The 23891-nt window shown below is 42.2% G+C and overlaps 1 protein-coding gene across 1 annotated transcript; it reads right to left on the bottom strand.

The window, feature by feature from the left end:
- Positions 1 to 1774: 1774 nt before the first annotated feature.
- On the bottom strand, positions 1775 to 23359 carry LOC308311424 (sorting nexin-14-like; the record flags this gene model as incomplete). Its single annotated transcript, XM_080758110.1, has 27 exons — positions 1775 to 1891; positions 2120 to 2211; positions 2651 to 2746; positions 3931 to 4095; positions 4896 to 5019; positions 5434 to 5553; positions 6262 to 6302; positions 6826 to 6934; positions 7600 to 7700; positions 7943 to 8026; positions 9718 to 9830; positions 10955 to 11065; positions 11812 to 11873; positions 12668 to 12795; positions 13261 to 13407; positions 13992 to 14106; positions 16185 to 16265; positions 16549 to 16602; positions 17081 to 17156; positions 17661 to 17817; positions 18547 to 18631; positions 18717 to 18804; positions 18895 to 18938; positions 19986 to 20064; positions 21887 to 21963; positions 22623 to 22743; positions 23253 to 23359. The coding sequence occupies 27 exons, from the start codon at positions 23357 to 23359 to the stop codon at positions 1826 to 1828; spliced, it is 2643 nt and encodes an 880-aa protein (XP_080614236.1). The 3' UTR covers positions 1775 to 1825.
- Between the last annotated feature and the right edge of the window lie 532 nt (positions 23360 to 23891).

The following is a 23891-nucleotide window of genomic DNA, read 5'->3' on the forward strand; positions in this document are numbered from 1 at the left end:
CAATTGTCTATGAGTAGCTGTCTGTCTGTCTATGAGTAGCTGTCTGCCTTCCTGCCTGTCCAATTGTCCATGAGTAGCTGTCTGTCTGTCTATGAGTAGCTGTCTGCCTTCCTGCCTGTCCAATTGTCCATGAGTAGCTGTCTGCCTGCCTGTCCAATTCTCCATGAGTAGCTGTCTTTCTGCCTGTCTATGAGTAGCTGTCTGACTGCCTGCCTGTCCAATTCTCCATGAGTAGCTGTCTGTCTGCCTGTCTATGAGTAGCTGTCTGCCTGCCTGCCAGCCAGCAAGTTGGTTAACAGAAAAGAAATTGTTATGGCTGAGTAAAATAAAATACAATAAACACAATTTGCCTGAAAATAGATTACCCAGCTATGACCTTTTTCATGAAAAAAAATGAGTAGTGATATGGCTGACTGAGTAAAATAAAACAATCTACCTGAAAATAGATAGCTATAAGTGAAGAGCAATTTCCGCAATTACCATTTCCGCAATTTCCATTTCCGCAATTTCCGCAATTTCCATTTCCGCAATTTCCTCAATTTCCATTTCCGCAATTTCCGCAATTTCCATTTCCACCATTTCTGCAATTTCCGCAATTACCATTTCCGCAATTTCCGCAATTTCCATTTCCGCAATTTCCATTTCCACCATTTCCACAATTTCCGCAATTACCTATTTCCGCAATTTCCGCAATTTCCACAATTTCCATTTCCATTTCCAACTATTAATGGCAGCTGGGTTTCATCATTCAAATAAAATAGAATTATGTCCGTTTAGCTATAAAATTATGTCAGGGAAATGAGGGAATAGGTATACACAGTATATGTCTTTCATTTTCGTTCGAGTAATAGTACAACTCTAATAGTATTACTTATAATAATGTAATTAAAGATAACTTCATTCAGATTTATTTATTTTTATTTCATTTTCCAGATTTTTTTTTCTTCTTTTTTTTAGATTTTCATTGGTGGGCCAGTCATAATGGTCCCTCGGGCCTGATGTGGCCCGCGGGCCTGAGGTTGAGTATCACTGCTGTACACGGCCTACATAATATGGCATACTTACATAACCAGCCGATCACCAAACGTACCTTAGTCACTTCATCAAGAATGGTGGTCCCTTATTGGCTGGTGGACAACACAGACATACAAACCCAGTGCAAGTAATAATAATAATCTCATATTTATATATAGCTGTTTTCGTACTCAAAGGCGCTTTACATGGGGTGGAGGAGAAAAACAACTTTATTGGGGGGAAAAAAACATTAAGGAAAATTCTACGACTAAGGAATAAAATCAATAAAAACAGTGGAGTGATGAGAAAGGGGGGCGTGGAGTTATAGCTGGGGGGGGCATATTGTCCAGTGCCTTGTAGGTGTGGAAATAAAGGATACATTTAGAACGAAGAAAAGAGGTTATTAAAATGGACACCTTGATTGGTTTGTGAGCAAAACCAGCTCCGAGTTATGAAGGACAGTAGTTGCAGCACATGACCCACGTGTTACATGAACGCCCTACGCCTAGGGGACGCTACACTAGTGATGATTTCAGAAGGTGGAGGGGGTGAGCAGCAGCGAATGCTGATGGCTACAGTTGGGTGGTGGTGAAAGACAGAAATCTCTCGCTCTCTTTCGAAGGTTCATACACACACTTTGGTAGCGGCCCATCTGTGGCAGTGTGAGTGTTCCTAAGGCTGGTGAAGACGGCGCTCCCCATGCCCTAGTGGTGGGCGAAGGCTGTTCTCTGTCCATCGTATCTCTTCCCGATCCATTGTATAGCTGGAAGCTCGTCATCCACGTAAAGTGCAGCTGCCCAGGTCTAGTATGTCATTTGACCTTGTTTAATTCTGGAAAGAGTTCTTGAATGACGATGTCCAACAGCACATAAGTCAGCTGATGAAAAAAATATATAGGGTTATAATGAGGATGAAAAGCCATCTAAGAAGACATTGTTAAATTGTATTGCTGTATCTGTGGATCTACCAGTATATTTCAAAACTCAACAAAATATAGTTTGTTTGCTGTGTGTGTGTGTGTGTGTGTGTGTGTGTGTGTGTGTGTGTGTGTGTGTGTGTGTGTGTGTGTGTGTGTGTGTGTGTGTGTGTGTGCGTATCAGGGTACCTGTTTGTTAAGAACTGGCTGTTGTAGTCCATCAAAGAGCAAGCGTACTCCTTCATACTTGGCTTCTTCTCCGATACACTTTTCTAGGAGATCTGAGGAAAAACAAATGAAATGATTAAGTATACTTACACAATAGAGCGTCGCAGTCCCTCCCCCTTTCAGAACGACGAGTGGCCCAGGAAATGAAAAGCAATGCATTTCTCCCATAGGACTTTCTTTAAGTATTTATTTAAAGACGGTTACACCGCGGACAAAGCCAACTCGGATCGTGACAAATCATGACAATGAACACAATATTTTGGGCCGATCAAATCATTAGAAAGAAGAAAATAAAGGCAGGAGACAACACTATTTGTTTTGTTTTTCTTCTTCTAAATTATGGCAATGTAAGTTAACGCAATCTATTTGAGTCCAAACGCGTGTGTTTTATGAGGTTTGTTTAAAAAATGTCACATGTCTAGTACAGGCATTCATGAAATCCTAGAAATATTAGAACTATAAAAAAATACTGAATGAATACTGAATGAATACCTGGAATATAACTTAGCATCTCCTCAAATGTCCTTTTCGCCCTCTTTTGTATGTCCGCAGTTGACCTTGGTTGACTGTTTTCTCTGAACACAGCATCTGGTTGAGCAAAGAATACATGAGAAGAGATCAAAGTATAGCTCCGGCATTTGGACTACAAAGACTCAGCAGCCACACTGCATTCCGCAGGGCGAGCAAAGAATAAAACATATTTTGTATACATTTTGAACTTGATGAATGGGACAGTCAGCGTAATGAGTACTTTTACTTTTGGCACTTTAAGTACATTTTGACACCAGTACTTCAGTACTTTTACCCAAGTAGAATTTGATTAACAGACTTTTACTTGAAATGAAGTACGTATTTCTGTATTGCAGTATTGCTACTTTTACTTAAGTAAAACATTTGAGTACTTTTTCCACCACTGCAGATATCTAAAAATTTTATATCCCACGATTTTTGTAACCCAGTTTTCTTTTCACCCAGTGCCAATTATCTAATGTAATCCTGGGCGCTACACTTCCTCTGCCAACCTGGGGGGACAGCGGACTGACCTCATGCCTCCTTCTATGCATGAGGAGTCCAAGCTGCTTCTTTTCACCTGACAAGAGGGGAATTTCCCCGGCCGGACGTAGCGCGTGGAAGGGACACGTTATTCCGACCAGTTCCTTTCCCCTCCATCAGGCGCCCCGGCTGGCCAGGGGGAGGTAGTTTTAGAGACCAGGATTACGGCATGTTTTTGTGAGGGTATCTACCCTTGGGGACACGGGGAGAACATGCAAACTCCACAAAGATTTGTACTTAAGTAAATCTTGTGGTTACCGCAACGGCACCTCGAAGGCACGCTGGGCAAGACCTATAAGCTGTAGAGGCTATCATTTGTTTTGGGCGGAAGTTGCAGGATTTTGGCGGAAACTACCGCTCAAAGAAATTACGTTGATGCTTTACAAATCAGTTTACATTCTCTGTGAATGAAACAAGTGTTTTGCGATTGGTCGAAATAATGTCGTATCCGGGGGGGAAAATAAATTTGTCGGATGTTCCGGACCGACACTTCCGCTGATAGCGTCTCTGACTCTCTGCGTTAGGTTGTGACCAGGCTTTTCTCTTCACAGATGAGCCTACAATGTGACGTAGTTTGAGGTTCGGGGGGCGGGGGCGGGTACCGCTCTAAAGTCGGCTCTTCGGCGCTACTGAAAATGTCTGACGAGCGGAAATCATTTCGGCACTACAGCGCCGAAACAGCTGGTAAAATAGGAGTATGAATCGGCCCTAACCCTAACCTCGTAGGAGGGTGATGAGCGACACCAGGCGGTACTCCTGGGCCACTCGGTCCAGTTTGGCCTGGAGGCAGTAGTCCGTGTAGGCCTCAAGCGTGTTCTTGAACAGGATCCTCCCGCCCATTAGCAGGTGGTGCAGCCAATCAGGGATGTGGAACACCACGCGGCCTGCGGGAAAGTGAACAACAGACGGATCAGAAAGACACAATCGACCTTTTGCAGACGAGGCCGTCTTGCCGTCAGAGTTTGAAGGCGCTCGCTTTTCAGCAAAGCAACGTCCTGCCGCCTCCTGCGTTATGTGCAAATTCAAAACAGGTGGTATAGGCATGGGCCGTTGAGTGATATCCAACGAGCACTCCCAAACTCCGACGCGTAGAAAAATAATCACCTGCAAGGAAAGAAAGTAGCTCTAACACTTTGCAGATAGAAAGAGGATACAGTAATTCAAGCTTTCCGTACAGCGTGCAATGTTGGCGAGTTCAGATAGGACTGTTCCGTTTGGATGAACGGGCTAATGGGAACTAAGTTGCATCTAGTCACCACCCTGCCATTAACTTATATGGCAAGATGGCCGCGGTGTGCATATGGTCAGTGATAGAGAAGCAGTCTGTGAACATGGGTGGTAGTCAGACTGTGATCAAAGGACTATTTGCCATATCTGGGGCATTATGAAACCAGTGGCGTTACATTTTGGGCAGGCAAGATGTGTTGTCGTCGTCCGTCTACACGTACATATACATACATACATACACACACATCGTTACAAAACATTTCATATTTGGAATTCATTTGATTTCTGGTAGTATAATGTTTATTTTGTTTTTATTATATTTTTTAATTAAAATTTTGTTTGAGAAAGTTGATGGTCCAAAGTTGTACTTGATATTTTACAGTTGGCAACCATGCGCCTAATTATTCGCTTCTCTTGTCTATCGATATATGCAGATTCAAACAAAGACCCCACTTACCGATATGCATTAAGGAGTCATAAACGCCCTCCACCGTGATCATTTCCATGAAGCAGTTCTGATTGTGTCTCTTCTCGGCCATCTCTGACAAGTTGCCATTGTTTTTGAAGAGCTCATTGAACAGCTGATCAGAGGGAAAACAACTCTGTAAAAAAAAGGCCCAATTTCTACTCCGTCGTGCGATTAACAGCAGAGTGCTGTGATGTTTGTACTTTTTTTCTTTTCGTTTTATGCGTCTATGAGTTAACAAACATTACTCTAATAGACCCCCAGGTGTGGTTATAATATTAAAATATGTCTTCCCTGTGTATTTTTGGTTTCTGTCAACACCAACCAGGCAAACCAGGTATACTTAGTGAACTAAGTGGGTGTGGCCACACACAAAACATAATGTAAACACTTTCTGTACACTTTTTTGAAAAAAATAAACCTTTCTCCTAGTATAATCGTATAGTACCTGACGATCATGTTTGAGTGGGGGAAAAAATCACAGCACTCCATCTTTAACATATTAAACAATGATCTGATGATTACTAACCCTTTTGTCAATTCCTGAGGTGGGGCTCAGGATGGTGAGTTCAGGACTGTTCGGTTTGGGTTTGGGAGATTTGCAGGAATTGCGGAAGGACTTAATAAAAGGCTCCAGATGCTGTCCTTTCTAGGAGGGGAGGGGGGGGGGGGGGGGCACAGAGCAGAGTATCAGTCTATGTTATACGATTTGAGTTCCATTTTCTATACAAAATGCTATGCTCAAGGGGGTGGATAGTTGTCAGAGGCAACCACCTGGTTATACAGTATAGCCTGTAGCTAGTCTCGCGTTGCCAGACGGTTGTCTCCCACAATTTTCAAACGCTTCCATCATACACTTACAGTCTGGAGAACTATCATGAGTACGCGATAAAGTGGGGAGCCTCCTCCCTAAATTTCGTCTTTACGGTCGTGCAAATGTATCGCAGTATAAATATAAATCATCTATAAGAATATATAGCTTGCTGCTTAGCAGAAATGGAAATAAAATAAAATGTAAAGATATTTTAAAAATATATTTTCGTGAACGGAAATGGTAGCTTCGTCACTCGGAATCCGGGAGGTGTATAGTTCCAGACTCTTATATAGCATTTGGAGATTGTGGAATTGTGCACGTTAGTTAGGGACTGTTAGTAGCACGGTGACATGCAGGAATGGGTTTGATGTGATTAAAGCTATTGTAATGAATAAAACATTATTTTAACCAATCTGTGTGGTAGAGTATAATACAATGTAACCAGCACATCAGCGGTTGGACACGCATGGCGCACGCACAATCGCACATATGCAGCACACACGAGCAGCACATACTCACACTCATTAAGAATGCTTTACTCACCTCTATTATCAGTTTGCTGGGCACAGCCTTAAAGATTTTCCCTGTGAAACAACGTTTATCGAGAGATCAAGATTTCAGCAATCCTTCATTTGGCACAGTTTTGTGTGTCATTGTTTGGCGTATTTTTTTCTGCACCGTTAACCACTTTCAACTTTCAACAAAAACAGTCAAAGAAAATAATTTTAAAAAAAGTAAAAAAGTGCGAGCCGATCCACAAGCACAAAACGTAACACGTTGCAGTGCGTTGTGAGCTTGTGGATCTATTTAAGCTCTTCATTGTATGATGAATATAAAAGGGCTTAAGTGAATAACCCCTATTGGTGTTTCAAGCATTCCGTTATACTTTGGCTATTGAAAAATATCAGATCTACAAGCTCATAGCGCGCCACCGAGTGGTGCGCTATGAAAATATTTATTTCAGAAAACTGGAGGATTTAGAAGATTTTTTTTTTAAATATTGAGGTCAGGCCTAAATGGGTTAAGTCAAGGTTATCAGAAAACAAACACTACTGGGAGAAGTAGTGTTTGTCCCATTAGGCAACACCAGGCAGCCCCATAACCTACCAAGGTTGACATCAGGTAACCTCTTGGTCCGGAACTGAGATTCCATATGTGGGGAAAGGAAGTCAGCGAGAAGCTGGCTGTTGCTCAGCTCTGGATGCTGCAGAAGGTTCTGCAAGAAGAACCCACACGGCTATTTATATTGTTTGTTGACTGATCTGGTGTATGTATTCATGTATACTACTAGTTACTTTGATGTTGTCAAAGGCACAGGCAACTAAAACTGTATTCCCAGATTATGGAACAAGTAATTGTATTAAAAATAAATAAATGATGGGTACAATTTAAATACAGATGGAATCATGTATGCCGGTTTTAAATTACGTTCACTTCCCTGCACAGTAGATGCACAGAAAATGGTTTCATCTAATTTATTCATTTACAGACCTATATGTGCCTGCAGCATGCCTGTCTGCAGCATGCCTGTCTGCAGCATGCCTGCCTGCAGCATGCCTGTCTGGAGCATGCTTGTCTGCAGCATGCCTGTCTGCAGCATGCCTGTCTGGAGCATGCCTGTCTGCAGCATGCCTGTCTGCAGCATGCCTGCCTGCAGCATGCCTGTCTGCAGCATGCCTGTCTGCAGCATGCCTGCCTGCAGCATGCCTGTCTGCAGCATGCCTGTCTGCAGCATGCCTGTCTGCAGCATGCCTGCCTGCAGCATGCCTGTCTGCAGCATGCCTGCCTAGCATGCCTGCCTGCCTGCAGCATGCCTGTCTGCAGCATGCCAGCCTGCAGCATGCCTGTCAGATCCAGAATAAAAGGGTTTTAGACTCCCACCTGCAAGTACTCCTGGAACTCCTCCCGTTTCGATGATAGGAACTCATAATTCTTCGGCCCGATGATTCTCTTGGACGGCAACTGTGCGTCTGGGAAAGGCCCTATGAAGAGTGTATAACAATTTTACACAGAAGACTGTGTGTACAGTGTAGTACACTAAAATATAGTACATGCTATAGAAGTGCTGGGCTTGCTATGGTCATCATGGGAATAGTGTCCGAGTTCTGGGAAAGAACTGAAGTTTTTTTCCCAGCCTTCATTTATGGAATAGTTACATTTGTTGGAAGTGTATATGAATTACCATAAAACATTATGGAAGTAATATGTTTGCAAAACTACCTACCATGGAACTCAGTAAGCTTGGATTCAAGGACATAGAACTCTGTGTATCTTCTGTACACACACCAGTTCTCAGCCTTACGCCCCACTGCACACACAAGCACAGAGCAGACATATCAGACAAAGGTTCTATCTATTCTTCTGTGATTTAAAACAAAAAGTGTGTTTAGAACAAAATGCTAAATGGCAACACTATCCCTTTTGCATGGCTTAGCTACAAACATACAGACGCATGGCTGCCGTGGGTATTTTGGTCTCCGCGCACATGGCCTGTTGTTGCTGTCGATTAGCGGTGGTGCTGATTCATTCACTAATTGAAGCATAGAATGACAGTGTGCTGTCCATATGGTCCATTCCATTTCACAGTACACTGGCCACCTTTTTTCCTTTGTTGTGTCCCTCCCAATGAAGTTATATCTTCCCTTCTTCTCTGGAATCCTGACTAGAAAACTGTCGTTCCCTGATGTCATCGCTATAGGGACACATGAGGCATCAGTAAGCAGGAACTGTAAGGGATGGCATGAACCAGAAAGTCTGGTGTGGCATTATGAAATCCATGATCTCCACCGCGGTTTGAAAACTGATGATGATGATGATGTCTGTCTTGCGCCTATTGGTGTTGCTTAATCCTGTCCTCTGTGTGGTTTCTATAGAGGGTATGTGTGCATGCTTAAAGTGAATGGCACATCGAGTGGCAAAGCAACATGCAAAGTGAGTTTAACATTGTTTAATGCTAATGTTGGCGATAGGGCCTTTCAGTGTGGAGTTTGCATGTTCTCCCCGTGTCCCCTAGGGTAGATACCCTCACAAAAACATGCAGTAATCCTGGTCTCTAAACTGCCTCCCCCTGGCCAGCCGGGGCGCCTGATGGAGGGGAAAGGAACTGGTCGGAATAACGTGTTCCTTCCACGCGCTACGTCCGGCCGGGGAAATTCCCCTCTGTCAGGTGAAAAGAAGCAGCTTGGACTCCTCATGCATAGAAGGAGGCATGAGGTCAGTCCGCTGCCCCCTCAGGTTGGCAGAGGAAGTGTAGCGCCCAGGATTACTTTAGATAATTGGCACTGGGTGATAAGAAAAACTGGGTTACAAAATCGTGGGATAAAAAAAAAAAAAAAAAAAAAAAAAACATTGTTTAGAAAGTAGCTTTTTGCCACTCAGTAGGCCTCTTCCTGCATAACTTCCTGGTTTGATGATGTCACGCGCATATACCCTCTATTAGCCTAACTTTGCCCCACCCCTTTTACTCATCAACCAATGATTGAAACGTTGAACTGCTCGTTGTTACTTTGACCAACACGATGTATACTTTCCACTAAAACAAAGGGTCAGTTGTAACGGAGCCTCAGGGCCAGACTGAGAAACCATCAGTGTTGTAGCCAATTTGATGAATATGCAATGAGAATTTGACACTGACTGACAACCTGGGCTTAGGTGGGTTTCAGCCAATCACAGGCAGTCTATTTATATGTGTCACGGGTGCACAGCAGTAGGGAATTTTGGGAAACGTCACAGGGAAGCCAACCGTGCGTGTTTTGTTTGTTTTCAGTTGTTTTGAGTTATCTTTTGTTTATTTTTGCTTCACTAGGTATTGTTTATGTTATGCCTTATCCACCCCTGCAAACAAAATAAAACATTTCTAAATGCACTCAACGATACGACATGATTTACTGCCATCATCACCACCACGCGTTGGAAAGAGCTTCACACACCATATCCCTCACTGGCATCCTTTCTATGAAAAGTGCCTTTACAATCAGTATTATAAACTCAGGCCCTGACCTGCTGCTGCTTTGCGGTCGTTGCGCTCCACGATGAGACAGAACACTGGAACCGGCTCGCTCTTGGCGTCGATGCCATCGTCGTCGTCGTCACAGACGCAGGGGATGGTGACGCTCCAGGCGGACAGGTCACGAGGAGCGGTGGTGACGAGGTCACCGGGAACGTCGGGAACGTCGTCCTCCTCCAGGACCGCCATCATGGCCTCTTCTGCCTTGGCGGGAGGGAGAGGGGTGTGTGTGTGTGTGTGTGTGTGTGTGTGTGTGTGTGTGTGTGTGTGTGTGTGAGAGTGAGAGAGAGTCATAGTTACTAGCACTGTAGTCTAGGAAAATTCGCCTGAGATCCTGTGCAGCAGGGGCGTGGCCCAGTGCGTTGCGTTTCAAATGAAATGCGAATCAAAAGACAGGGGGCGGGTTCCACATGGAGTGGGCGCTACATCTAAATAAGACGGAAGGGAAACAATTGCTCCTTGAGCGGTGGTGGCCTACTACAATTCAATTTGGAATTGGATTCCCTTCGGACTATTTTCATGGTATGCACAGTGCTTCAGACCGGAAAGGGGAGTGTCCGCTCAGATTCTGAGCGCAACGTAATTCCCTCACAGGGATACGTTCCTTTTTTCCCCAGAAGTTCCTTTTTTCTCGCCCGCCTAGTGGCGAAAAATAAAACTTCTGGGAACTCAGATTACTAGGACTGTAACGGTGCACATGTTCATACTTCATACCAAACCATTTTGGTATGAAGTATGAACATGTGTACGGTACGGTACGGTACGTCGGTATAATACAGGTGTGTATACCGAACGAAGAAGAAAACCAAAAAAAAAGTATAGGGATGCACCGAAAAGGAAATTCTTGGCCGAAAACCGAATACCCGAATATGAATAATATTATATATATATATTTGTTTTTCCTACCATTGCCGTCATGGCCGTACCTTAAAGCTACCTGATTTATGGCAAAATAAAAGGTTATGGCAAAACTTTAACTTAAAAAATAATCGGTATTATGAACATTTATTCGGCTCTTTTGAATTAATTAATTACATACACTATTCGGTGATATATTACACCAGCCCAGAGGAGGAGGATGGCAGCATGGTCCCTGTCTAGGCCAGTCTTACCATATTGTCCTCCTCCTCCTCCTCCTCCACCAGCCCAGAGGAGGAGGAGGATGGCAGCATGGTCCCTGTCTAGGCCAGTCTTACCATATTGTCCTCCTCTTCCTCCTCCTCCACCAGCCCAGAGGAGGAGGAGGAGGGCAGCATGGTCCCCTCCATGGTGGTGCTCTTGAACACTCCTTTGATCTTGCTGCCGATGCGGCTGACCCTGGAGGACTCGCCCCTCCTCGACCTGCAGGTCACACAAAGAAGAGCTCAGACAGACAGACAGACAGACAGAAGCTTGTGGTTTGACGAGTGGACATGGAAATTAATATTGGTTGAAGGTTGAAGATTTTAAACTCAACATTTTGTTATCAACTACAAATCAACGGTTACTGTTACTATGATGTTACTGCATGCGGAAACCAGCCAACGAGGACAAATGCACAGTGTCACATGTGACGTGACTGCCTGTGAGATTAACCCATTTAGGCCTGACGTTGAATTTTCTTTATTTATTTTAAAATACACTTTTTTTTCTCGTGTTTCTATATCAGTGGTGCTCAATATTTCATGTCAAGCACCCCAAAAAATATATGTAATTGGCCTCCGCCCCCCAATCTGAAAATATGTTGTTCCGGGGACCCCCCCACCCCCAGAAGCAAAGATTTTAGTTAAAAATGTTCGCTCTTACAGAATATATATTCAAAGACTTGCACTATACATTTTCCCGATTATTCAAAAATAGCAGACCTACAAGCTCGTAGCGCAAAACGCTAAATTATAACAACGTTTAAAACACCAAAAGGGGTCCCCGCCCCAAAATGGGTTAAGCAAAGCCCTTCTGGTGTCTGGCCCCGGGCCGTCGGCCCGTCCTACCTGAAACCCCCCCACATGTATTGAACATTTTCGAAAGTATAACATTGGGCTTATATATAAGTTGATTATGGAGAATCTTTTCAACGTGGTCAGAAACACACTGTACACTGTACCCACCTGCTCACCCTGCAGTTCTTGGCAGGAGACACAGCAGCCGGTCTCAGGGGTTGGTGGAAGTACTGCAGAAGGAGATGGAACAAGAACATCATCATATACTGACATTATGATACTGTGTACCTGCAGGCAACCTTCTCACAGGAGCCTCTCTATTTCTAACCCTTGCTCTTTCCCGAGTGGGAATTTCTCCAGTTAATCTCCCGATGTAATTTTGCCATGCACGTCGCACAAGCGACCCTGCTTTACATGCGACACATGTCTAACCACTAGCCACACACACACACACACACACACACACACACACACACACACACACATACACACACACACACACACACACACACACACACACACACAAACATGTGTGCTATGTGCCCTGGGCAAATGAGTTGTCATTAAAGGACCACTTCACCACTTTTCAGCCTATCTTCATATAATATGTCCTCTCTAATAATCATGAAAAAATGGCGCAATTTCTTTCTACTCGCTCTGTCTCTCACAGGAGGGCTGTGGGCAAATCAGAAACCGTCTTCCAGTGACATCATCGGTGGGGAATACAAGCTAATAGAAACGGCAGGCTTTCTAGTCCTGAAAAGTTGCAATGTGAAAATGGAAGCCATCGTTCTCACGATAATGAAAATCTAAACATTTTTGTAAAGAAATATTGTTTAAAAAAAACGTGCCTAATGATGATGTCACTGGAAGACAGTTTCTAAACTGCCCACAGCCCTCCTATGAGACACAGACTGACAAATCGTGCCATTTTATCATGATTATTAGTGAGGACCTATTATATGAATATAGGTTGAAAAGTGGTGAAGTGGTCCTTTAAGCATAGAATGCCATAGATGCTGACCTCATCGCTGTCACAGAACATGGGGATGAACACATTCTCCAGGAGGGACAGGACGTGCTCATGGGCCTCAGATAAACAACACGCCATGGTTTGTAGCTTCACCACTTCTTCATACGGGCCCTCAGCAACTGCAGGGGACGAGAACACAAAATCAGAAAACGGCTCCATTTCTTGAAATGTGTGAGTGATATAAACGGCTCTACACACAGAAGTAAAGCAGGTGTTTATACATAACACAACACACGGTGTGTCGTCATCTGTATTGATCTGCTTATTCATGTTGCAAAAAAAAAAACATTTTAACACAATATGTGCCCAAGACGTCCTAGGAACTATCCCATGCAGTGCCCAGGACGTCTGTACACATCTTGGGGAATTAATTAATTAATTAATTAATTAATTAATTAATTTATTTATTTATTTATTTATTTATTTATTTATTTATTTATTTATTTATTTATTTATTTTCTTTTTTCTTTTATCATTTCATTTTGAAAGAATGAAAGGGCACATAATGTGTTTTAAACACAACAGAATGCAACACACCAACACAGCAGTCTGACTGACTGCAAGGCGATATCCTTTCTACGTACCGCTGCGGATTTCTTCCACCACGACGGGGTCAAAGCGGATCTTGTCGACGCTCTCTTCCGAACAATACGTCTCATAGATGTTCTTCACCTCCTCCCGTTTCTCAGAGTCCGTCATCTCAGGGCACAGAATCTTAACGTTGAACTCCTCTAAGGATTACAGAAGGGGGTCAGGACAGTCAGACTATATACCCATGTGTTCCAAGAGCAGCACAACACTTCAAATCATTGGGGTCGTTTTTTACTTGTATTTGGAGGACGTGAAAATATGGCACGACACGTTTCAAACTCTGTGCTGGAACATGGCCAGCCTTCCCACGTAAATCACGGCAGAACATAATTTTGAGTATAGACTAAGTTGATTCTGCAGTGCCAAGAGAGCGAGCACTCGACACAACACACAGAACTCTCAAAACAATGCGTTATGCCAGGTGTTCACTCGTCCGTCACAGAACAGAACCAGGTTAAAAAGAAACTTGAACCATACCCTAACTTCCCTGTACTGGACATACTTCCTCATACATACTTCCACCACTAATTCTCGCCACCAGGCAGCGGCGACAACTCCAGGGCAACCCCTGACAGTCATAAGAATAATTCGCCCCTGGCCACCAGGAACTATGTATGGTTCACGTGGTTAAAACGCACTGTGATCTCAATTAGACGTGAACTCTCCTGGTATGAAAGTATAACCTAATAATATAAATGATAGTAAAATGGAGTGTTTCTTGTACCGACAGTGAGGTAGAACTGGAGCACATGGACGGCCCCCTCCTGTTTCAGGAAGTTCATGAAGCGGAACAGCAGATCTTGCTGCTCTCTGATCTCCTTCAGGTCCAACTTCAGCACCTGCAGAGAGAGAGAGAGAGAGAGAGAGAGAGAGAGAGAGAGAGAGGGGTGAAGAGTTGAAAGAGAAAGACATCTGCGTCTGCTCATCCCCAATCTTGCAGGTGTGCGACAGGGGGGGGAGGAAATGGTTTAGTTCAGGGATGGGCAACTTTGACGATGGTGAGGGCCAATATATTTCCACACTCGATCACCTCAGAGGGGCCACATTGTATATTACTGTCGTAGCAAAAAATAGCTGATCTACAAGCTCAAAACGCGTGGCAATGCGACGCGTTTTAAGCTTGTATAGATCAGCTATTTTTTGCTATATTTGAATTGAAAACCTGAATAATTTGTTGCTATTATTTTATTATAATCCTGAAAAGTAACCTTTTTTTCCTGAATTTCAAATGCATTTAGTTTATAGTTACGTTGACTTTATGAACTGTTGACATAACTACATTGGGCACAAAAAGACAATAACATTTTAATACTATAGTCATGAAGTAATTAAAGCGGGTTTGGAATTGTAACAGCTGAAATCAATACTATATCAGTATTCTGATATCTGAACGGGAACCCATTTTAATATTAGCATCATGTTATGCTTTAGCTATTGAAAAATAGCAGATCTACAAGCTCATAGCGCGCCACCGAGTGGCGCGCTACGAGCTTGTAGGTCTGCTATTTTTGAAAAATCGAAGCACGGCTGACATTTTTATAATCTGACCTCAGGTCAGAATGGGTTCATCAGACCAGTGTGTGTGTCCAGTGGAAACCTCGTATGAATCTGATCTCAGGTCAGAACAGGGCTCGAAATAGCGACCATTTTGGTCGCAAATGCGCCTGAATTTTAATCTGTGCGATCTCAAAATATAACTGGGCGCACCAGTGCTACTGCATATAATTACTGTAGTGCGACCAAAATGATCGCGACCGAAAGTATCGCGGGTCGGTTCCCTCCCGCGAGATGATTTAAACTTGTAGAGCATAAAGATCTGAGCATGTAAAAAAAAAAAGTAAGTTCCTAGTCCATTCCTGTCCAGAGTTATGATTGTTTAAAGAAATATCTCCTTGGCTTCTTCTACTTCCTCTAACCTCCCGTCAGTCCGTGGACTGATTGGGTGATCAACATCAGCTGGACCTGAGGTCCTCAGCTGTGAGAGACAACAAAAGGGCTCAATTGAATGGAATGTGTGGAGTCACACACACACATTTATGATGACGTTATGAAAATAACTTCTCATAAATATATACAGTATATATACATATATATATATATATATATATATATATATATATATATATATATTTTTTTTTTACTTCAATCAAAAAGCAGGCCTACATAAAACAAAGGGTTTTGTAGCCATTTACAAATTCAGAAATTATAGCAGAGACAGTATTTAGAATTTAATTATATTTTCAACTGGTTTATTGCCACAAAAATAGCATCTCATACCAACTGGCTTGTAGGCCAGTGGTTCCCAAAGTGGGTTCCGGGGATCCCTAGGGGTCCTCGGTTAAATGATAGTTAGGAACCAAATGGACCCTTATGGGTCTGAAACTCTGAGAGTGTACTACATACTATGGGTAAACCAATTTCACTGTACATTTGTACACTCAGTTAAATTAACTTTGATTTTATGGGTCCCAGAGATAGAAATGGGGAACGGTAGCCTAATTCAGGTCAAACTGGGGGTCCTTGAAATGTAAATAACTGAAAATCACTGCTAGAGCCGTAAAAATCTTCTCATATGGGGGTCCCTGGCATATATTTTCAAATGGGGGTCCGTGGGCTAATGAGTGTCAATTTGAGGGTGCTTGACATGAAAAATGTTGGGAACCACTGTTGTAGGCTACAAGTGTAATAATAATGAATGTAAAAAATCGATTACATATTGGTGCTCGTAAAATTTTGGTGGGTGCTCCTAATTTTTTTCTGGTGCTCCTTCATTCTGAATTTGGGAGCACCAGTGCTACCAAGTAAAAAAGTTAATTTCGAGCCCTGGGTCAGAATGGGTTAACATGCATGTGGCCCGCGGGCCGCCAGTTGACCACCCATGGTTTAGTTAAACGCAGACACGGCAGAAGCTACTCACAGAGTGGTTTTCGTAGCGAGTATCAGAGAACATTTGCAGGAAAGGCACCAAAGCTGAAGTTGTCTCTGTGGCTTCCTCAGGCTGAAAAAAAAACACATTGTTGTTTTAAAATCACTCCCATTTCAAACATATAATAATACTAAACATATTATGGAGATCTAAGGGTTTTGAGGTCAGATGTGGAGTACTTGCTGGCCAATATTGATGACATCAGGGATCTCCATCCCTGATGACGTCATCACTTTCCCGTGTATGGCGATTTCGAGTGACTGACTGACTGACGGACTAAAATTCATAGTAAATGTGACCGGCCACAGTCGCAATAAATACATTGATTAATATACTGTTCAACATACAAACGTACTTGGGAGTTGTTGTTGTTGTTGAAGAATAGAAGAATCAAACGATTTGCCGTGTCCTGAAATTGCATGACACCAAACAAACAACTTCATGAAAAAATGAATGCTAAATCAGTATTAGTTGAAACAAATCTGCAGTACAAAATCACTAGTGAATGCATTCAGTTTCTTGGTGCAAATGTGGTGTAGGGCTATATGGTTTAAAAGAATTAGTCTGACAGAAGTGATATATATCAACCGAGAACCATCGGGAGAAATATTTAACCCATTTTGTGCGGGAATTCCTTTTGGTGTTAGCATTACGTTATGCTTTAGCTATTAAAAAATAGCAGATCTACAAGCTCATAGCGCGCCACCGAGTGGCGCGCTACGAGCTTGTAGGTCTGCTATTTTTGACAAATCGAAGAGCGACTGACATAGAAGACATTTTTAGAATCTGATCTCAGGTCAGAATGGAAAACTGTCAGGGATGTATACAAGACATTTTTAGAATCTGATCTCAGGTCAGAATGGGTTAATAGTCGTGTATACACTCACAGGATCAGCCAAGTAATCCATGGAGGGAAGGAAGACAGAACCGGCCAAGACTTCTCTTAAGAGCGAAGTGAGAGATCTATGATAAAACATGAAATGGGAAAAGCTAAAAGGATCAGAGTCTGCCACAACAGAATTTGAGACAGCAAAAGCACATCCTTGTGATGGTAATGTGCAGGGTTCGATACGCTGGGGAGGGTTGTCTCCGTTTTTGATATTGCCCCCATCTGATCATTACTTCGTAAATTTACTAAAACAATTATATTAAGCCAATATTAACGTCAATTTTGCTGGAGGATTAAGAAAAAGGAGCCCATTGGGTTCCAGCCGGAATCGCCGCGTTCCGTGATTTATTTTTATTACCCCTTTTGGGCCGGGAAACCCCTTTTGGTGTTTTAAACATTATGTTATAATTTAGCTATTGAAAAATAGCAGATCTACAAGCTCATAGCGCGCCACCGAGTGGTGCGCTACGAGCTTGTATAGGTCTGCTATTTTTGAAAAATCCTAAAAAAATGTGTCTAAATGGGTTAATCAAATTAAAATGTGACAGAAAAAACATGGTTCATTGTCAGCCCAATACCTGCAGTCTGAAGCCTTGGGGGGCAGAAGGTACGGAAACAGCGACTCTGTCAGCTTCCTGAGGTAGAGAAGCTCATGTCTGCGACTGTGGAGAGCGACATGGAGGTCAGGCCCGTATTCCCCCAGAGCAGCTCGCTGAAGATACTCCACACGTTTCACTGCAGAGAGAAAGACAGTCGTCAATATATAGCCTACTACAGGGGTGGTCAACTGGCAGGCCCCGAACCCATTCTGACCTGAGATCAGATTCATATACGAGGTTTCCACTGGACACACACACTGGTCTGATTAACCCATTCTGACCTGAGATCAGATTCAAAAAAATGTCAGACCTATAGCAGACCTACAAGCTCGTAGCACGCCACTCGGTGGCGCGCTATGAGCTTGTAGATCTGCTATTTTTCAATGGCTAAAGCATAACATGATGCTAACACCCGTTCAGAATGGGTTAATGTGTGGCCCTCAGGTTAATGTCAAAATGCTGTTATATCGGTTTCAGCCGTTTACAATTCCACAACACATCGCAAACATGACCCGCTTGAATTACTTCAGTCTAAATTAGTAGCTCATTTCTTCAACACAAGTATAATTAAAGGCATTTGAAATGACATACAAAAATGTTAATTTTCAGGATTCCAATTCAAAAATAGCAAAAATTCGAGATTTCAATTCGAATTCAGCAAAAATAGCCGATCTACAAGTTCAAGCTTTTGAGCTTGTAGATTGGCTATTTTTCCTACGACAGTTATATATGGCCCTAGGGAGTGAGTGTGGAAATATAGTGGCCCTCTCCATCGTCAAAGTTGCCCACCCCCGATATACTATTTTTGCTCTCTGATTTCCTTCTCTGTATTCAGGAGACAATCGATAGACAGTTGAACATATACCTTTTTGCCTTGCTTTGCTGGTGACTTCAATGTGTTTTGTGGCCACTTTGAGCAGCTTTTCTGTGATGAGAGAGGCCAAATCAACCTGAAAGAAACATGGTGATCTCCAATGGTCAGTCAGCAACATAAGCCTGACCTACAAGTGGATCTATTGAGTGTCTGTTTGTTACCTTTTGGGCGCGACGGACCAACACAGCTGCGACGAAACGCAAAGTCACTCTCAACTCATCAATGAATGCTTCGTCATCTGTCTTTTTCCTGCAAATAAACACCGCCTAAATGAGTCATTTCTGCCAAAAACAGGAAATGTATAATAATAATAATAATATAGTATACTTGTATACTTGCCTATACCAACGATAAACAAAGTTTTCCAGAACCAACTCCAGAATCTGTAAAAAAAGAAATAGCAGTTCAATCGAATTAGCATAATAAGAATACATATATACTGTACATAACATATCTGCTGCCGGGTAGAAACCAGCTACGCCCAAAATTAACCTTTCCGGAAATGAAAAACAAAAAGAGTGCCTCATCAAAGTTGGTACATGGTGACTTCTTTATACATTGTCAGATACTTGAATGTGCCCTTATTATATTACCATCACTTTACCCAAATACATACATAAGTGGAGTTAAGGATGCTGTTACTATTGGAGATTTCTGACTTCATTCTTCGTCATTCTAATCAATGATGGCGGTTTGAGGATTTTGAGGATCCAATGGAGTTACGAGGTTTAGTCAGAAGCGCTTTTTAATGCTTTTCATTGGTTCAATATTTGAAAAACCCACACAACCACACACGTCCAATAGCACTGATTTATAAATAAATAAAAAACTAAATGGATATAGCTGGTTTCTAACCGACAGAGATGATACAAAAAAAAAAAATGCTATGATTACCTCTGAAAGAGAAGCATCCACCTTTAATATAATAATTAATATAATATATATAATAATATAATAATGCTATGATTACCTCTGAAAGAGAGGCATCCACCTTTAATATAATAATTAATATAATATATATAATAATATAATATAATATATATAATAATGCTATGATTACCTCTGAAAGAGAGGCATCCACCTTTAATATAATAATTAATATAATGTATATAATAATATAATATAATAATAATAATAATAATAATAATGCTATGATTACCTCTGAAAGAGAGGCATCCACCTTTAATATAATAATTAATATAATGTATATAATAATATAATATAATAATAATAATAATAATAATAATAATAATAATAATAATAATAATAATGCTATGATTACCTCTGAAAGAGAGGCATCCACCTTTAATATAATAATTAATATAATATATATAATAATATTAATGCTATGATTACCTCTGAAAGAGAGGCATCCACCTTTAATATAATAATTAATATAATATATATAATAATATTAATGCTATGATTACCTCTGAAAGAGAGGCATCCACCTTGGAGGGAACATTCAGATCAAACCATGGCTGATACTTTTCCAGCAATAAAGATGGCCTGTCAAAACATAGACATTTAGCAAAATAAATATAATATCCAGTCATTAGAATAAACTAAGATCACATTCATGTTGCCAGTAACAGCAAGGAGTAGCCTACAGCAGTAGTTGTCCCAGGATAACTGCAGTATATATTCTGAACACTAGAGGGGGACGTAAGACCAAGGACTCAACTCTGACAGGAGCGTTTGACTGCATTTACCACTGGTCAATACAACATTGATTGATTGATTGATTGAAATCTTTATTAACAGTTTGCAGAATTACAGTACATTTCAAGCACAAACTCAATACAAAGACTGTTAACTGTGAGTGGACGACCCAATTAAGCCTTACACTTGTTTACAACAGGGTCCACATTGTTCAATTCATCAAAACATTTAGAGACAAACAAATAGACACTTCTATGTAGTTAAAGAACAGAACAGGAATTCATCATATAGGAAGCGAAAAGGGAATAAAATATATATACAGTGAGGGGAACAGGGGGATAAAAGAAAACGAAAGACAGAGTGTAGGGCGCCTGCACACAACACCATGCGTTGATGCCATGTGTGCATATGTGCAGGCACCCAACACCACGTCCATACAAAAACATAGTACAATCCAGATAAAAATTCAGCTTTTACAGAGGCCAGTTTCGAATTGCAGCCATCCGTAGGTGCCCTTTGAGAGCAGTTTTGAAGGAGCCAAGGGATTCACATGTCTTAATGACTGTTGGTAGGGCGTTCCACATTTTGGTCGCATAGGAGCGAAAAGAATTTAGTCCCTTGTTTGTGCCGAATCTGGGTTGTACATGGTTTGTTGCACTCCCTCTGGTGTTGTGGGTGTGGACTTCGTTTACATTAAGGAAGTATTTAGACAGGTACATGGGTATCTTGGTGGTGTATCGAATCTTGTGGACCAGACCCATTGCAAGATGCTGTACTCTGTCGTCGACCCTAAGCCATCCCAGCCTGTCAAAGTGGGCAGGGGTGAGGTGGGTTCGGGGGGTGAGGCCAACAGAGGGTATGCGCATGTATAAAGTGAATGGCAGATCGAGTGGCAAATCGAGTGGCAAAGTGAGTGGAAAAGTTAATTTAACATTGTCTAAAGTCATTTAATGCAATCAAATAGGACTTTTCTGTTCGAATGTATAGGGCTGTCAAAGGCCAGAAAGTAGTTTTTTGCCACTCAGTAGGTGTTCCTGCATAACTTCCGGGTATGATGATGATGTCACACGCATACCCTCTAAACTGAAATGACTAGTGGTGGAAAAAGTACTCAATTGAAAATGTACTTGAGTAAAAGTACAAAAGTATCGGCATCAAAATGTACTTAAAGCAGTAAAAGTAAAAGTACTCATTGTGTGTCGTTGCATTTTCATATATATATATATATATTTTTTTTGTAGTCCCTGCTTACAAATGAATAAATAAATTATTTAAAAACATTGAAGCATGCGGATCTCAGGATGGACAGTAGCCTACATGGGAACGGTGTCATGACTTACAGTAATGTGGACAGCCTGTGACGTCAGTCATCATCAATGATATTTCTATGACATAATCTATTATGACATAATCTAACATCTTTACGTATGACTCCATTTTCGGGGCTAGGATTAGGGATTCAGCCTGGTCTGAGCCCCCATTGACCGTCCGGTAGGCTACATTAAAAACTTTAAATCATAAATGGGTAAAAAAGCCACTCCCCACAGGGCTCATTCCATGGAGCACGCTGAGGAGGGAGTGCCTTGTTTGACTTTCTGGGGGAAAGCTAGGAGGGGAGATAACAGAACAGTGTGTGTTACTGAGCACATAACACAGGCAAATGACTCACCTGTGCCTTTTGCATTTGGTCTTTCCACATACAGCACAGCTGTGACCCAGTGGAAATAGCGCCTCCTGCTGGTATGACTGTTAAGAAGAGAGAAGGTAGATGAAGTCACAAACAAGCCAGCTCTACAAGGTAATAATTTAGATGCGCAGTGATAATGGTTTTAGGGCACACAGAGAGACAGAGAGAGAGGGGGGGGGGGGGGAGAGGGAGAGGGAGAGAGAGACACACACAGAGAGAGAGAGAGAGAGAGAGAGAGAGAGGGGGGGGGGGAGAGGGAGAGAGAGGGAGAGAGAGACACACACAGATAGAGAGAGAGAGAGAGAGAGAGAGAGAGAGAGACAGACAGACAGACAGACAGACAGACACAGGAAAGAGAGCAAGAAATGTTGTATTACTTTATTCGTGACTTAGATTTTCTGTGTTCTATTCTTGCCTTCGTAACGAGGCAATTACAAACTTGCCTGGCCTTGCCTGTATTCGTACGCATTAGTCATACTCGTTTGGACAAAAGACATAGCCGATCTAAAGACAGTACAAACATGACACCCTAGCCTATAGCTAATTTATATTGTAGGCTATGTGACAATAAAACCTTCAAGACTTCAAAACATCCAACACCTGCCAGCTGCTGCCTGCACTTCACGGCATCCTAAAACAAGTCAGTCATCCTTTCAATCCATTTCTGATTGACTCATACACTGAGGATGTCCCTCTATCAGTGACCTTTGACCTATACCTTCATATTTGGCTTGATGGAAACAACAACGTTGGGGAGCAGTGACTCGGGTCCCAAAAGGCAGTAGAACGTCACCATGCCAGCCAGAAAGGACCAAAGTCCCATGATGAGGTGTATATATCTGTGGAACACAAGAAATGACAGTGCATTCTGTCGTCATGAAGAAACCACAGCGCAACGATCGAAAGCTAATAGCACGTGATGCCTTTACGCTATCACAAGAAGCAAGCAATCATCATCATCATCATCATACTATCATCATCATCATCATACTATAATTCTAACAATGTCTGAGTGTCTGTCTGTGTGTGTGTGTGTGTGTGTGTGTGTGTGTGTGTGTGTGTGTGTGTGTGTGTGTGTGTGTCTGTCAGAAACACTGCCGTAACTCCTTACTGCCTGCACCAATCACTCCCACTTTTCACACAGGCATTGACCATATGAATATGGAGGGCGTAACGAAGCCCTTTTTTTTCTCGATTTGACACATTAATGAGTATTAATGAATTGATTAGTCAATTACAAAACGCACCTGGGTGCAGTACCCCCCACGGGCAAATATCTCACAACGGGTAATTAAGGGCTAGTATAAGTAACTGAGTAAGTATTTTGTGTGGACCAGTATAGCCCTACCTGTTGAACAGGACCGTGGACAGAACCAGGACCAGTAAGAGGAAGCAGAGCAGCGGGTACCGGCGGCCCACTTCTCGGAGCGGGTCCAGCTTCAACCGTCGTCTCATTTTCTGCAGTTAACTTGGACGGATCCCATTATGTGTATCGATCGTATTGCTGTATAGTATACAAACAGATTGCTGGAAACAGAAAGTGAAAAGCACCCATAAAATCCACGTCCATTATTATTAAAAGGTGTGTGTGTAGTGTATACAGCCAGGCATATACATACGGGAGCTGTGACAGAAATTTAAGTAGCCCACAATTGCAGTCTTATAGCTAGTTTTCCATGGTGGACACTGGACTGGACATTAAGCCATGTTGGGTGGGAACGCCCTTTTGGTGTTAGCATTACGCTATGCTTTAGCTATTGAAAGATAGTAGATCTACAAGCTCATAGCGAGCTTGTAGGTCTGCTATTTTTGAAAAATCAAATAACGACTGACATAGAAACATGGCTTTTTCATAAAACGGTGAAGAAGACATTTTTAGAATCTGATCTCAGGTCAGAATGGGTTTAATATACTAGCTCGTAGCTATACATTCAATTCCATCAGTGCACGCAGTGCACATACCTGTAGGCTACACGCTGTGCCCATA

The sequence above is a fragment of the Protomyctophum bolini genome (genome assembly GCF_963924005.1).
Source record: "Protomyctophum bolini genome assembly, chromosome: 24".
NCBI classification, from domain to species: domain Eukaryota; kingdom Metazoa; phylum Chordata; class Actinopteri; order Myctophiformes; family Myctophidae; genus Protomyctophum; species Protomyctophum bolini.